Source organism: Mya arenaria, chromosome 7 (genome assembly GCF_026914265.1).
Source record: "Mya arenaria isolate MELC-2E11 chromosome 7, ASM2691426v1".
NCBI lineage: Eukaryota > Metazoa > Mollusca > Bivalvia > Myida > Myidae > Mya > Mya arenaria.
The window spans coordinates 11,298,792-11,312,507 of NC_069128.1; the positions used below are offsets into that span (position 1 = coordinate 11,298,792).

At 39.6% G+C, this 13,716-nt stretch overlaps 1 protein-coding gene across 1 annotated transcript; it reads left to right on the plus strand.

Moving 5' to 3' along the window:
* The first annotated feature begins 743 nt into the window (after nucleotides 1-743).
* On the plus strand, nucleotides 744-12,915 carry LOC128241511 (uncharacterized). Its single transcript, XM_052958473.1, has 8 exons — nucleotides 744-827; nucleotides 1,305-1,386; nucleotides 3,584-3,666; nucleotides 4,663-4,792; nucleotides 6,181-6,225; nucleotides 7,144-7,334; nucleotides 11,988-12,107; nucleotides 12,770-12,915. Exons 2-8 carry the CDS (start codon nucleotides 1,305-1,307, stop codon nucleotides 12,863-12,865), a joined length of 747 nt encoding a protein of 248 aa, XP_052814433.1. The 5' UTR covers nucleotides 744-827; the 3' UTR covers nucleotides 12,866-12,915.
* The last annotated feature ends 801 nt before the right edge of the window (nucleotides 12,916-13,716 follow it).

Consider the following 13,716-nt stretch of genomic DNA (forward strand, 5'->3'; position numbering starts at 1 on the left):
TTTGCTTGCACATCAAACGTGAATCGGCATTAAATGTGACCTTGAACTTAGGGTGTTTACATGACGACCATACGTATTAAATTTTGAACACTGATAATAAGATATGATAAGAGTTCGACTTACCGTATTCCATAGCAAGTGCAACATAACGATGTATTACATTAGCGTTCAAATAAAAAAAAATGTAAAACAATTTAAATCACACACATAAACACGCCTGCAGGCACACACACACGTACGCATGCACGCACGCATCCACACCCACATATGCACGCATGCATGCACGCACCCGCGCATGCACGCACGCACGCACGCACGCACGCACGCACGCACGCACGCACGCACGCACGCACACACACACACACACACACACTTTTATTATCATAAGCATGCATATACGCGCACGCACGCACGCACGCACACACGTACACACTCACTCTCATAACGCTTGATTTTGACATCTCAAAAAGGACATCATTTATGCTGGTTTTAATTCCTAGGAATCGAACTGGAGAGTAATTCATGTCAGCTTAAGTTGTCTTTGAGAAAAAGAAATGAGTATGTATACAAACTAAAAAGCATTTGTGTACGACCTTGGAAAGATCGGCGAAAATGGAAGACTCAATCGCAACAGTAAGCAGAATACCTTATACCATCATTGGCACGTCCTTTTACTTGACTTTCAATTACTTTGCGTATTCACTGTCAGCTCGATGAAGGTCATTTACATTTGACCAACTTCTAGATGCTATAAAAGGGCAGCTGTTCCTATCAACTGTATTAAAATTAGTTCGCCTGTCAAGGACTTTGGACTATTCTAACTGAAAGTAATTGAAAATTTAAAATATTTCAGTTTGCATTTTTTTTCTAAAAATGCTACAGTCTTATTTTGAAAAATTGAGTGTGTAGAATGCGTTTCTAAAATAATTGTAACGAGTGTTTGAGTCTATTTTGGTTTGAAGTTTAAATCTAAATTCAATTTAGCAGTTAAACCTGAGGACTGTGATCTTAGGAATATCAATTAATTATGCAATAATACACTTCAATTGGAACTAAGTAATACAAATTACACGTTAAAACACTAATTAATAAATATCAATATTACTAATTTTACGAACTACTTATACCGATGTGAGATTGTTTTCGATGGAAAATGGCCGAGGTATTCCGACTGCATATCCATCACATCATCATTGATACTTTTTGAAAGGTACTCATTGTAAAATAACAATAAAAATAAATATTGGTTCGACTATGAACCGTCCAACTCCTTCATGTCTAATATTCTGTTACTTCGTTCGTAGATGGGTGCTTCGAAGACTTTAATCCTGGCGTCACTTGCCGTCTGCGTTTTTGCTGTATGTCTGCTCGAAGCAAATGCCCGACGTAAGTTTATGTATGTTTTAGTAAAATCCATGAAGTGTTTCGACATTATTAAATAATGCTTTGTATGTAAAATTAGTTTTAATAAAACATGTTTTGCAAACATAACTGTGCGTTCTACTGTACTTTAAAATAATACATATATTATGGAGCATTTAACACCCATATCGATGGCACTATTTAAAAAGCCGAACCTACATTTTTTTGCTATTTCGGGGTTTTCATCTTTTTATTAACATACATTAGTTTGCCGCCATTAGAAATTGAGTTTACTGTTCAGCAGAAGTTGCAGAAAACCCGATCCTTCATGTCATTGTATATGATATTTAATATTGTTTTTTTGTATCTCCTGAAAAAGTACCAAAATGTAAGTTCGGCATTTTTAAATGGTGCCATCGATATGCTAAATAGTTGTTAAAGGGACTAGACACTAGATGGGCCCAAAATCTGCAAATATAGTATTTCCTCAAAGCAAGCCTAGAATTGTTTATATGAGCTAGCATGATCCCGATAATACATCATTTAAAATGATTAAATATGTGCTCGGTGTTTAGCTGAGTTTCCCAGTTCATAGTGTTTATATTTAGCACGTGAACGTCACGTGATTAGTACAGATACATTTAGAATTCAAATTTAGTGGGATTTAAGTGGTAAACAGACCCAGTAAATTTCGAATTTGAAAAATTCGCAAAACCTGCGAATGATAAATATGTCGTAAGTGATGTGATACATCAGTAAGTTAGATTCAATGCGTTGTACACAACGATATCAATTTTATTTAAGTTTTTGACTTTTTTTTCTTGCAATTGTTTCGTCTGGTGTCTAGTCCCTTTAATGACCAGTATTTTTAAATCCCCGTTAGAAGCACACCTCTATCATTACCGGCGGTAGAATAATGCTATGTTTACACTATGTTCCCGGTGGCTACGGCAGCCCCGTTTGCCCGAAACGTATTGCGCCGTGGGATTTTGGCCATTTTTGTCTCCATAAACAAGTTGTGTTAGGTTGTGCTAAGTTTCCTCACGTTTTATTAAGGTAACCGTGACAAGCCGTAGGGGCGAAAAAGTGGTTCGTCCAAGGCGCACTAAGGTCCGGGCGCGGTCTACAAGGGGTGCATGTACGTTGCGTCCCGGTCCGATACGTTCTGATAGGATCCCTCACGTTGTTCACGTCTTCATCCAGGTCTGATGCGTTTTCCACGTTTTGTTAAGGCCTCCTTTGCATCGAACGCGAACACCGCAGAGCTTTGGATAACGTTTGTGTCCACGGTATAAAGAAAATCCCCCAGGCAACAGCAATCACTATATCAGAATACTTCGACAAGTAAACATGAATTCCCAAGATGAAGAAGATTTTGTGTTTTCACCGCAAATAAAACGTAACGAAACGGCTATCGTCTACCCTAGCCTGCCGTGAAAACATTGACAAAACGAAGCACAACGTGACAAAACTAGAAAGGAACTTCAGATGCCGGGGATTACATATGATTCCCCCCCCCCCCCCCGAACGATTTATAAGTTGTGTAACGGCCTATTACGTACTGTCACGTACTGTCACGTGTCATTGCGTTTACCCCGTTTTACTACGACCTACTACGTTTCTCATCCACACCGTGGCTACCGTGGCAAATTTTTTGACAGTTTAAAATTCTGGCCCGGCATGTACGGCCATAACGGTCTGTCACGTTTGCATATCCCGTTCCCCCGCGCTGTCTCACGTGTATCCAGTTTTCTCCACGGTTGTCTGAAACGGGGCTGCCGTGGCCACCGGGAACATAGTGTAAACGTAGCATAAGGTGTGCGTTTTCCGCCGTAGGATGGCGGAGCTGATATATAACATACGAACAAAGGGCGGTTATGTGCTACTTCATAACTCTAGCTCTAATCCGAGTGACCTATGTAATTAGCACTACGTCCACTACTTGATGTTGGTCGGACTGTATGTCGAAAAGCACGCACCTCATTTTTTTCAGCACCTCATTAAATAAGGGAGCACCGCGGTGCTGTTTGGGTAACCTAGTTCAATCAGGGATTTAACTGATCGCACTACGTAACGGCAGCACGATCTGCTTAATAATAACGTCATTTCATGATTATGCTTTAATTAATTAGTACGTCTTATCATAACTAATATCATTGCTAATACAATTATTTAACCCGCTTTACTATTGATACTGATAAATTATGTTTGTATTTTGCAGGATCTCCAAAGAGATTTATGTTTATGGATATGATGCAATCAATGATGTCATTCTGGTGGAACGGGATGACGGAAATGTTTAAGGTCTGTTAAATATTTTATTTTGAAGGATTAAAGGTGTAAAATGAAGTTCTATTTTTTAATGAAATTATTTTTCAATCAGATGTCATCAAAATCGCTTCATAAGGCAAATTCGAAAAAAGAGGCCAACACGCACACTTGAACAAGTAGGGGTTCGCTTTTTTTATCTGGATGACGTAGCACTCAATTTGAGCACTCATATGATTGCTTTAAAGTATGAATTAATTCCAAATATCATTTTGCCATATAACGCGATGATATTACTTGTCCGTTCCCCCACACACCCCAGGTCCGGGGTATACCGGGGATAGCCGGATAAATTGGCCGTGTTTTTACCTTCCATGTGGCCCCGCAGTGCCGGGTGAATGCAGTGGTTTTGTCTTCGCGCAAAATATAGCGGGGAATGGGCCTTACCTAGGCTCCCTGGGGCGGGGGCATTTGTCGGGGATTTGACCATCAGTTCATCCCCGCAGGGCGGGGATTTTACCCGGGGTTGGCTGGACCGAAAGTCAAAGTCCCCGCTATTCCTCGGGCCTAAGGGGTGGGGGTGGGGCGTGGTTACAATTGACTGGTGCATTACCCTTAATCAATATTAAACAGTAACAACAAAATCATTGAATGCTGAACAGGCTAAACGAACAGGCGACAGATGCGTTGACATGACCCGCTCTATTGCCACATCCCCTCCTTGAAAAACTAGTCAAAAGGTTGTTTCTTTCAAGACCAAAATTATTTGGAACATTATCACATATCACAAAACCTTAAATATCAACCAAAAATAAAAAAAAATCCGCCAATACTAATATGCTAAAATTCTAATAAGAACGCAACTGCCGCCTGTGGTTAAACGTTGCCATATACATGTATCTCATTTAATAATAATACCTAGCATTTGTCAAAACATGTTTTTACAAATTAAATTTTAACTTTTAACATAATTACACAAATACACTCGTTACAAGTATTTTCATTTATTGTTCCTGTTGTTATGAACACCAGGCGTCTGTGTCCATGTTTATGACCTCCATGTCTGCAATGTGGGGACCAATGACGTTATACGAGGGAGCAGTTCTGTACAACGTCTCTTGTAACGTCTGCAAGTGCAACAATACGTGCTTCAACGGCGTTGGTAAGTAGTACCACAAGTGCTTGAATCGACATCATTAAACTATACATTGTACCACAGGTGCTTGAATCGACATCATTAAAATACACATTGTACCACAAGTGCTTGAATCGACATCATTAAAATATGCATTGTACCACAGGTGCTTGAAGCGACATCATTAAAATATGCATTGTACCACAGGTGCTTGAATCGACATCATTAAAATATGCATTGTACCACAGGTGCTTGAATCGACATCATTAAAATACACATTGTACCACAAGTGCTTGAATCGACATCATTAAAATACACATTGTACCACAGGTGCTTGAATCGACATCATTAAAATATGCATTGTACCACAGGTGCTTGAATCGACATCATTAAACTATACATTGTACCACAGGTGCTTGAATCGACATCATTAAAATATACATTGTACCACAAGTGCTTGAATCGACATGATTAAAATATACATTGTACCACAGGTGCTTGAATCGACATCATTAAACTATACATTGTACCACAGGTGCTTGAATCGACATCATTAAACTATACATTGTACCACAAGTGCTTGAATCGACATCATTAAACTATACATTGTACCACAGGTGCTTGAATCGACATTATTAAACACAAAGCATACCATAGGTGCTTGAAGCAACTTGATCAAAATATGCATTGTACCACAGGTGCTTGAATCGACATCATTAAACTATACATTGTACCACAGGTGCTTGAAGCGACATGATTGAAATATACATTGTACCACAAGTGCTTGAATCGACATCATTAAAATATGCATTGTACCACAGGTGCTTGAAGCGACATTATTAAACACAAAGCATACCATAGGTGCTTGAAGCAACTTGATCAAAATATGCATTGTACCACAGGTGCTTAAAGCGACATCATTAAACACATAGTATACCACAGGTGCTTGAATCGACATCATTAAAATATGCATTGTACCACAGGTGCTCGAATCAACTTCATTAAAATATGCATTGTACGACAGGTGCTTAAAGCGACAGCATTAAAATATGCATTGTACCACAGGTGCTTGAAGCAGCATCATAAAACACATAGTATAACACAGGTGCTTGAGGCGACATCAATAAAATATCTAGTGTACCACAGGTGATTAAGAAATCCTCAAATGGCATTTCCCCACACACAAAAACATACATAAAGTGTATGCCACTTTTTACAACTGAGAGTAAGACCATGGTAGAATTGGTGCATTCGTCATAATTGATCTTCGAAAAAAATATTGATTTTTTTTAAATATCATCGATTGTCATTGGCCCACACTAAAATGCAAACTCGAAATATGCATAAGGGAAATAGTGCAGCGTTTTCACTGATGCATCTTTCAAATATTGGTAATTATGTCTTCTTCCTTTCAGACCAAAGTATGTGTTCCGCAATTTGGGATTCGATTAGCTGTACAGGTAAACTTGCTTTTGTTTGGTTTCATTTTTCATACATATTATAACATACGATAACACACATTAATGGAGCATCTTATTGTTTGTTTATTTGAGTTTATCAAGGTCTGTCCGCGCCCATTGGCTGCGTTATGTCTTGATCCGCCGTGACGCCATCACGACTTAAATTGTGTTTTAAATGTCATAGCATAAGTAACATAAAATAGAAGTGAATGCAATCCACATTTAAATCCAGACATGGGAAGATTTGGAAAAAAACAACAACAACAGAATGAGATACAAGAGATCCGGGTGCGATACCATAGCTGTTTAACGTGCTCGGTGTAAAACACACATCCACGGGATACAACTTTCCCGAGTTAAAACACTACTGAGTACAGCATATTTCCCAGTGCTACCATTTTAATGCCGAACGCTAGGCACTGGTACCACATTTTAACGTATTTCGGTTTGATGCGGCCGGGGTTTGAACCTCCGACTTTCCGCAAACGAAGCGAACCACTCTGCCATCGGGGCGGTCTAATGCGAACGGCAATTGTATAAAGAATTGTGGTTTACAATATTGTTAACTTCAACAATGTTCTGACAATCGGCCAACTATGTATTTGGTAATTTAGAATGCGGTTTAACGATTTAAACTTTGAGCTTTAAAGGGACTATACACCCACCAGATTGGCACCAAAAATGTTTTTTTCTGTAACGAATCTCAGGACAATTATGTAATAAAATCATTTTTTTGCTATTTCATCATACGATGTAAAGCCCCTTTAAATCTGGACTTAAAGTTAAATTTGAGACCCTCCATATTTGCTCCGTGTCTCAGAAAGTCGCCCGTGCCCATATAGCCTATGAAAAAAGGATGAGATAAATTTATGTTGTTTACTGGTCCCTGTTAGAACTTGCCACCTCTATACTTTTCAGACCAACACAAGCCCGTTTACAAAGGCTTGTGCAACAAGTATATCCTGATCAGTGAAATAGCCAAAGGCAGGTCCGTGTCCCATGTTAACGCCAGCGTCTGTCCGGATTCCAGTCATACTTCTAGTGAGGCCATTGCCTACACAAGCTGTAATGTGACTCAGTCAGATTCCTGGGTTCCAAGTGCACATAATGTAAGCATTTAAACAGAGATCGGACAATATTGTATTCTTAGTACCTAATCCACATGTTATGAGTAATCGTCCACCAGGTAGATATGATTTTTAGTTTCTATAGTCCACATAATGTGTGTTTCGCGTCCAACAGGTATATATATTCTATGTATCTTGTCCACATACTGAGAGTATTCGTCCACTAGGTAGATATACTCTTAGTGCCTATAAACCACAAAATGAGTGTTTTACGTCCAACAGGTATATATTTTAAGTACCTAGTCAACACACTAAGAGTATTCGTCCACCAGGAAGATAGTCTTAGTACCAAGTGCACATACTGAGAGTAATCGTCCACCAGGTAGATAGTCTTAGTACCAAGTGCACATACTGAGAGTAATCGTCCACCAGGTAGATAGTCTTAGTACCAAGTGCACATACTGTGAGTATTTGTCCACCAGGTAGATAGTCTTAGTACCAAGTGCACATACTGAGAGTATTCGTCCACCAGGTAGATAGTCTTAGTACCAAGTGCACATACTGTGAGTATTCGTCCACCAGGTAGATAGTCTTAGTACCAAGTGTACATACTGTGAGTATTCGTCCACCAGGCAGATAGTCTTAGTACCAAGTGCACATACTGTGAGTATTCGTCCACCAGGTAGATAGTCTTAGTACCAAGTGCACATACTGTGAGTATTCGTCCACCAGGCAGATAGTCTTAGTACCAAGTGCACATACTGTGAGTATTCGTCCACCAGGCAGATAGTCTTAGTACCAAGTGCACATACTGTGAGTATTCGTCCACCAGGCAGATAGTCTTAGTACCAAGTGCACATACTGTGAGTATTCGTCCACCAGGTAGATAGTCTTAGTACCAAGTGCACATACTGTGAGTATTCGTCCACCAGGTAGATAGTCTTAGTACCAAGTGCACATACTGTGAGTATTCGTCCACCAGGTAGATAGTCTTAGTACCAAGTGCACATACTGTGAGTATTCGTCCACCAGGCAGATAGTCTTAGTACCAAGTGCACATACTGTGAGTATTCGTCCACCAGGCAGATAGTCTTAGTACCAAGTGCACATACTGTGAGTATTCGTCCACCAGGTAGATAGTCTTAGTACCAAGTGCACATACTGTGAGTATTCGTCCACCAGGTAGATAGTCTTAGTACCAAGTGCACATACTGTGAGTATTCGTCCACCAGGTAGATAGTCTTAGTACCAAGTGCACATACTGTGAGTATTTGTCCACCAGGTAGATAGTCTTAGTACCAAGTGCACATACTGAGAGTATTCGTCCACCAGGTAGATAGTCTTAGTACCAAGTGCACATACTGTGAGTATTCGTCCACCAGGTAGATAGTCTTAGTACCAAGTGCACATACTGAGAGTATTCGTCCACCAGGTAGATAGTCTTAGTACCAAGTGCACATACTGAGAGTATTCGTCCAGCAGGTAGATAGTCTTAGTACCAAGTGCACATACTGTGAGTATTCGTCCACCAGGTAGATAGTCTTAGTACCAAGTGCACATACTGTGAGTATTTGTCCACCAGGTAGATAGTCTTAGTACCAAGTGCACATACTGTGAGTATTTGTCCACCAGGCAGATAGTCTTAGTACCAAGTGCACATACTGAGAGTATTCGTCCACCAGGCAGATAGTCTTAGTACCAAGTGCACATACTGAGAGTATTCGTCCACCAGGCAGATAGTCTTAGTACCAAGTGCACATACTGAGAGTATTCGTCCACCAGGTAGATAGTCTTAGTACCAAGTGCACATACTGAGAGTATTCGTCCACCAGGTAGATAGTCTTAGTACCAAGTGCACATACTGTGAGTATTCGTCCACCAGGTAGATAGTCTTTGTACCAAGTGCACATACTGTGAGTATTCGTCCACCAGGCAGATAGTCTTAGTACCAAGTGCACATACTGTGAGTATTCGTCCATCAGGCAGAAAGTCTTAGTACCAAGTGCACATACTGTGAGTATTCGTCCACCAGGTAGATAGTCTTAGTACCAAGTGCACATACTGAGAGTAATCGTCCACCAGGTAGATAGTCTTAGTACCAAGTGCACATACTGTGAGTATTCGTCCACCAGGTAGATAGTCTTAGTACCAAGTGCACATACTGTGAGTATTCGTCCACCAGGTAGATAGTCTTAGTACCAAGTGCACATACTGTGAGTATTCGTCCACCAGGCAGATAGTCTTAGTACCAAGTGCACATACTGTGAGTATTCGTCCACCAGGTAGATAGTCTTAGTACCAAGTGCACATACTGTGAGTATTCGTCCACCAGGTAGATAGTCTTAGTACCAAGTGCACATACTGTGAGTATTCGTCCACCAGGTAGATAGTCTTAGTACCAAGTGCACATACTGTGAGTATTCGTCCACCAGGTAGATAGTCTTAGTACCAAGTGCACATACTGTGAGTATTCGTCCACCAGGTAGATAGTCTTAGTACCAAGTGCACATACTGAGAGTATTCGTCCACCAGGTAGATAGTCTTAGTACCAAGTGCACATACTGTGAGTATTCGTCCACCAGGTAGATAGTCTTAGTACCAAGTGCACATACTGAGAGTAATCGTCCACCAGGTAGATAGTCTTAGTACCAAGTGCACATACTGAGAGTAATCGTCCACCAGGTAGATAGTCTTAGTACCAAGTGCACATACTGAGAGTATTCGTCCACCAGGTAGATAGTCTTAGTACCAAGTGCACATACTGAGAGTATTTGTCCACCAGGTGGATAGTCTTAGTACCAAGTGCACATACTGAGAGTATTTGTCCACCAGGTGGATAGTCTTAGTACCAAGTGCACATACTGAGAGTATTTGTCCACCAGGTGGATAGTCTTAGTACCAAGTGCACATACTGAGAGTATTTGTCCACCAGGTGGATAGTCTTAGTACCAAGTGCACATACTGAGAGTATTTGTCCACCAGGTGGATAGTCTTAGTACCAAGTGCACATACTGAGAGTATTTGTCCACCAGGTGGATAGTCTTAGTACCAAGTGCACATACTGAGAGTATTCGTCCACCAGGTAGATAGTCTTAGTACCAAGTGCACATACTGAGAGTATTCGTCCACCAGGTAGATAGTCTTTGTACCAAGTGCACATACTGAGAGTAATCGTCCACCAGGTAGATAGTCTTAGTACCAAGTGCACATACTGAGAGTACTCGTCCACCAGGTAGATAGTCTTAGTACCAAGTGCACATACTGAGAGTACTCGTCCACCAGGTAGATAGTCTTAGTACCAAGTGCACATACTGACATACTGAGAGTATTCGTCCACCAGGTAGATAGTCTTAGTACCAAGTGCACATACTGTGAGTATTCGTCCACCAGGTAGATAGTCTTAGTACCAAGTGCACATACTGTGAGTATTTGTCCACCCGGTGGATAGTCTTAGTACCAAGTGCACATACTGAGAGTATTTGTCCACCAGGTGGATAGTCTTAGTACCAAGTGCACATACTGTGAGTATTCTTCCACCAGGTGGATAGTCTTAGTACCAAGTGCACATACTGTGAGTATTCGTCCACCAGGTAGATAGTCTTAGTACCAAGTGCACATACTGTGAGTATTCGTCCACCAGGTAGATAGTCTTAGTACCAAGTGCACATACTGAGAGTATTCGTCCACCAGGTAGATAGTCTTAGTACCAAGTGCACATACTGTGAGTATTCGTCCACCAGGTAGATAGTCTTAGTACCAAGTGCACATACTGAGAGTAATCGTCCACCAGGTAGATAGTCTTAGTACCAAGTGCACATACTGTGAGTATTCGTCCACCAGGTAGATAGTCTTAGTACCAAGTGCACATACTGAGAGTATTCGTCCACCAGGTAGATAGTCTTAGTACCAAGTGCACATACTGTGAGTATTCGTCCACCAGGTAGATAGTCTTAGTACCAAGTGCACATACTGAGAGTATTCGTCCACCAGGTGGATAGTCTTAGTACCAAGTGCACATACTGTGAGTATTCGTCCACCAGGTTGATAGTCATAATGTGAGCATCAGGGCGTACGTGGAGGCGCTTATGCACCACTCAATTGTAACCACGCTCCACCCCGCAGGTCTGGGGAATAGCGGGGACTTTGACTTTCGGTCCAGCCAAGCCCGGGTTAAATCCCCGCCCTGCGGAGACGAACTGAAAGTAATACCCCCGCCAAATGCCCCTGCACCCCAGGGACCCTAGGTAAGGCTCATTCCCCGCTATATTTAGTGCGAAGACAACACGGCCCATTTGCCCGGCTATCCCCGGTATACCCCCGGACCTGGGGGCCCGTGGTTACAATTTACTTGTGCATTAGTAGGCAGAGCCATAAACATTATGTGGTTATTTAGTTATATGTACTATCTAAAATCTACATGAATTTTAAATTTAAGTATTTTTTTTATAAAGACCCCACACATTGTATGCAAATATAATCTGAGTACTTATCCACACAGCCCAGTAGCCAATAATTTACATTTATTATCCCTGTATAGACGTACGATGTAAGACCCCTAACTGACCACACAGGCACATGGGTAATTAATCGAATTCCTATACAATTTGTTTAATTTATCGTGCAGCGTTTTGTTAAAGCTTTATCATGATTATTATTTAGAATGATAAAATCATGCAACGTATTATATTTCCACAGGCGATGTTGAATTGCAACAATACGTACAGACCAATAGCAATGTTCATTGGCAACAAATATGTCCCTGGTTCAGCTGGAGTATTCGTTGGCTGTTTGACTGGCTCAGAACAAGGCTTTAAGGTACTGTGGTAAACATTGCAATGAGAATACATTTATATAATAAACATTGATGCATAGCATCAAAGGTCGCCGTGAACTAGTTTGTAGTCCAACATATTTCAACTGAAATATTAGGTAAGTATAAGAAATATTTGAAACAATAACATGTTCAGATTTCTGCAATAGCACGCAATAGCATATGTTACATAATTATGTGAATTAAAGCAATTTCGACAGCGCATTTGCATACAGTAACTGACTCATAATCTGTTAATTTAGCAGCAAAGCGTTTGAATACTTTTTATATAGCACTGCAACTTATTTCAGGTTCTATGTTTAACATAATTCATAAGTTGTTGGTAAAATTTCATTTCTTAATTTCATTGCAAAAGGTATGTTTTTCGCAATATTCATAAAACATTTTTATCATTAATCATTATACATGTTTATATTGTTTAAACCATAAATAATGGGAAACATGTCTAATTATATGGATCCATTGAGTTTTTGTTATTTGTGTTCGAAAAATAAAGGACGTAATTCGTTAGCATAGCAACCTATGTTACTGCTATGAATTGGTATCTATTTTAACAAATAATGGCATTATTATGTCATATACTACATAATGACTGCCAATTTGAAATAAATTTATCTCGTGTAATGCAAGAAAACTTTTTTTCCAGATGGTTCATCAGTCGTGTGGCGGGGTACCTACAATTATACATGTTTCTCACACTGAACAACGATGGAATGATCCGGAACGCTTTTATTTTGTTTAAGAAATGAATTATCAAATGTTAACTCAATAAACCTAAAAATATGTCGAAAACATTTTGTTTTCAATTTGTATACCAAAAACTACCCCAAAATATTCGATGCATTACTATATTTTATTGGAAATAAAAGATGAGCCTTATAAGATTTTCTTTTCTTTACTGGCCATCGGATGTCATTTTGTTTGATGCGACATTTTTCGCTGTTCATCCTAAATGTTTAAATCTATGTGATTTTATTTCTTTCGATAGTTCACAACTTTTTATAACCAATTGTTTCGATCGAAAATATAGATATTATAAAACAAATAAGAGAAGTTTATAAAAGTATGATAAAAGTTTAACTTTTTATTCCAATATAGGAGGAAAAAAGTAATGAAGACGCCCAAAATGCACCATTTCGGACTAAACATTATTAAAAATTTCCCTGTAAACACTTTGAACCAAATCAATTTCGGTTCCGAGGGAATGGCAAGTCGAAAGGTTACGCCCCTAAGTTACGCTCCCTCTAATATCGACTCCTGAATTCGCCCCTGATTAACACAGCAACAACAATAGCAACCATTTATTCACTATATGACCAAGGGCACAACATATATAAGGTATGCAACAGAACAATAAACTTACAATTTCATTCATCATGTCGTAATTTTCTTTTATAAAGTGCACAATACAAATATGTTGAGACTCTTTCAACAATATCAAAGTTAGAAGATGACATGGGAAATCTAAATTTGATAACATAGGATACATACTGGCACTTTTCTGGTATATATTGGGATTGTAACTCATCATAAAAATTACAAACAAAGTCAAAAATGGTATTCATTTTCAACACATTCATTTTGACATATTTA